This window comes from Cebus imitator, unplaced genomic scaffold, assembly GCF_001604975.1.
Source record: "Cebus imitator isolate Cc_AM_T3 unplaced genomic scaffold, Cebus_imitator-1.0 Scaffold499, whole genome shotgun sequence".
Taxonomy (NCBI): Eukaryota; Metazoa; Chordata; class Mammalia; order Primates; family Cebidae; genus Cebus; species Cebus imitator.
In genome coordinates, this window is record NW_016107814.1 from 1,123,586 (window position 1) to 1,126,175 (window position 2,590).

General features: G+C 42.9%; 1 protein-coding gene across 4 annotated transcripts in view; it reads left to right on the plus strand.

Moving 5' to 3' along the window:
• PBLD (phenazine biosynthesis like protein domain containing) overlaps positions 1–1,769 on the plus strand; it is a 39,401-nt gene extending 37,632 nt beyond the window's left edge. For 3 of the 4 annotated variants that reach the window (XM_017513727.2, XM_017513722.2, XM_017513723.2), the window contains 2 exons: positions 448–510; positions 1,537–1,754. In XM_017513727.2, coding sequence (XP_017369216.1) covers positions 448–510; positions 1,537–1,649 — 176 coding nt within the window. In that variant the 3' untranslated portion in view covers positions 1,650–1,754. Of the gene's footprint in view, positions 1–447; positions 511–1,536 lie in introns of all 4 variants that reach the window. The other variant, XM_017513725.2, reaches the window with a different exon arrangement.
• Positions 1,770–2,590: the final 821 nt, after the last annotated feature.

Consider the following 2,590-nt stretch of genomic DNA (forward strand, 5'->3'; position numbering starts at 1 on the left):
CATCTTTACAAAAAATACAAAGGTTAGACAGGCATGCTGACATGCACCTGTAGTTCCAGCTGACATGCACCTGTAGTTCCAGCTACTTGCAGAGGGCTGAGGTAGGAGGATGACTTAAGAATGGGAAGTCAAGACTGCAGTGAGCCATGATTGTGCTGCTGCGCTGCAGGCTGGACAACAGAGCATTATTTTGTCTCAAAAAAAGAAAAAAGGAAAGAAACTAAGACATATTTGATACATAATTTGGCAGAGTTTATCCATAAATTCTATGTCTTCCTTTCTATCTCCATTCATAATTCTATACCCTGCTGTGGGCTGGCCAACATAATGATTAGGTGATCTAGGGTTTAGGCAAACTGGATAATTGATTGTAAATGCTTAGTAATTTACCACAAAGTTGCCTCTGTTTTCTTTGGGATTGTCTCCTAACTTTTCACTTCTTTTAAGGGTCTGCGCACGCTGTTCTCAGCAGCTACTGGTCGCAGCAGCTGGGGAAGAAAGAAATGCATGGTAGGACAGCTCTTTACCAGTTTATTTTTTATTTGCCTAATTCTAATCCAGTGTTCCATATGCACTATCCCCTTGAAAATGTAATAAAATGTTATGTATCACCCATGTGAAAATGAAAGGTTTTAAGATTCCTTCACCCTTAAAGATCCTTCATCCCAAACATCCTTCACCTCTGCCTCCCCAACACACAGAGACTGTATGGACACAGACACAACAACTGCCCAATAAGTGTTTGTTGAATAAAATTAACTAGCTGTATAACTTGGGCCGAGAGAGGTTATTATAATGTGATGGGTTGAGATTGGATGATCAGCATGGTTCCTTACTGCTATTGCTAGTCACAGGATTGAATCAAACAAATTACTTTGGAACCAAGTCCCCTAGTGATAATGTATTGCTTAGGGGCAGGGAAAAATGATTGCCGCTGATGGAGGCTGCACTGCCCTGATCATCCAAGGAGTCTGTGACCCTGATTTGGAGAGAGTAGGGTGGCTATTCATTTTTTTTGGCGAGTCTAATTATTCTCTTAAGTACTGAACTCCTGGAAGACTGAGGCTATGCCTCTTTTGTCTGCCTGGCACACATGGTTGCTTGAACATGTTATGAGTAAATGAACTCCCTCTGTCCTATTCAGAGCTGAGAAGATGGGGGCCTTCTCAGAAGGGCCAAGACCACCCCTCGTCATCTTCTTAGACTCTACTTTTTCAAACATCTTTGCTTATTCTTCAAGAGAGGGGAAGAAAGGGTGAGTGGGGTGTGTCTGGGCCATTACAGGAAGTGGCCCAGGAAAACGCTCAGGAAGGGAGTATGTGGAGCTGTATGTTTTTAGAGCAAATTGAGTTTGTGGTCCTCTCAGTTTGCTGGAGAATGAGGATGGGAGTGGGCAATACCATAAACAGATGAAGGAATTTATTCTTGAAACTGATCTGGGAGGACTCTAGGATTTGTAATAAGAAATCTTTCATTATGCTCTGTTAACTTAAAACGGTGAAAATGCTCTTAATTTGACTTGTTTGTTTTCTTTAGCATTTCAGTGTTCCCGCCGAGGTGGAGAGCTGGGGATTTCACTTCGTCCAGATGGAAGGGTTGACATTAGAGGAGGTGCAGCTGTTGTTTTAGAGGGCACACTCACAGCCTAGAGGTGGTTGTGCTGTGATGCTGCAGTCTCTAACCACCAAGTATTTTCTGCATAAAAAGAAATGTAAGGGACTGCCTTTAGCAAATGCGCATCATTGCCCACTTAATCCTCATGTTAAAAATTTTAAAATGGGCTGGGCGCAGTGGCTCACACCTGTAATCCTAGCATTTTGGGTGGCTGAGGTGGGCGGATCACCTGAGGTCAGGGGTTCTATACCAGCCTGGCCAACATGGCAAAAACTCATCTCTACTAAAAATACAAAAATTAGTTGGGCATGGTGGTACATTGCCTGTAATCCCAGCTACTTGGGAGGCTGAGGCAGGAGAATCGCTTGAACCCAAGAGGCAGAGGTTGCAGTGAGCTGAGATTGCGACACTGCACTCCAGCCTGGGTGTCAGAGTGAGACTCCGTCCCCACCCCCCAAAAATTGAAAAATGAAGACATTTTAATGGAGATTTAATAATGCTTCCAGACTAATGAACTAATGGAGTTTTGGCTCCACTTATGAGTGTATTTGAAAAGTAAGTAACCAGTTACAAAGAATAATGCTACTTCATTTCATTATGACTACCCGTCAGAGAAAGAGGAATACATTTCTGAGGAGTGAAACTAAACCATTTGAACTTAAATGAGTACCTGATTTTGCAGCCATTAAAATGAGTCAATAACTATGTGGAAATATAGAAAAATATTTTATAATGCTAAGAAAAAAAGAGGACAATAGGCCATACAATGTTAGCAATGTTATGCTATGTCTGTATAGACAAGCATGGGCCATGAAAGATAGCAAAGGGGAAACAGTTCATGTGTGGGAGATGATTAGAAGTCATTTGAAGGCCGGGCGCGGTGGCTCAAGCCTGTAATCCCAGCACTTTGGGAGGCCGAGGCGGGTGGATCACGAGGTCAAGAGATCGAGACCATCCTGGTCAACATGGTGAAACC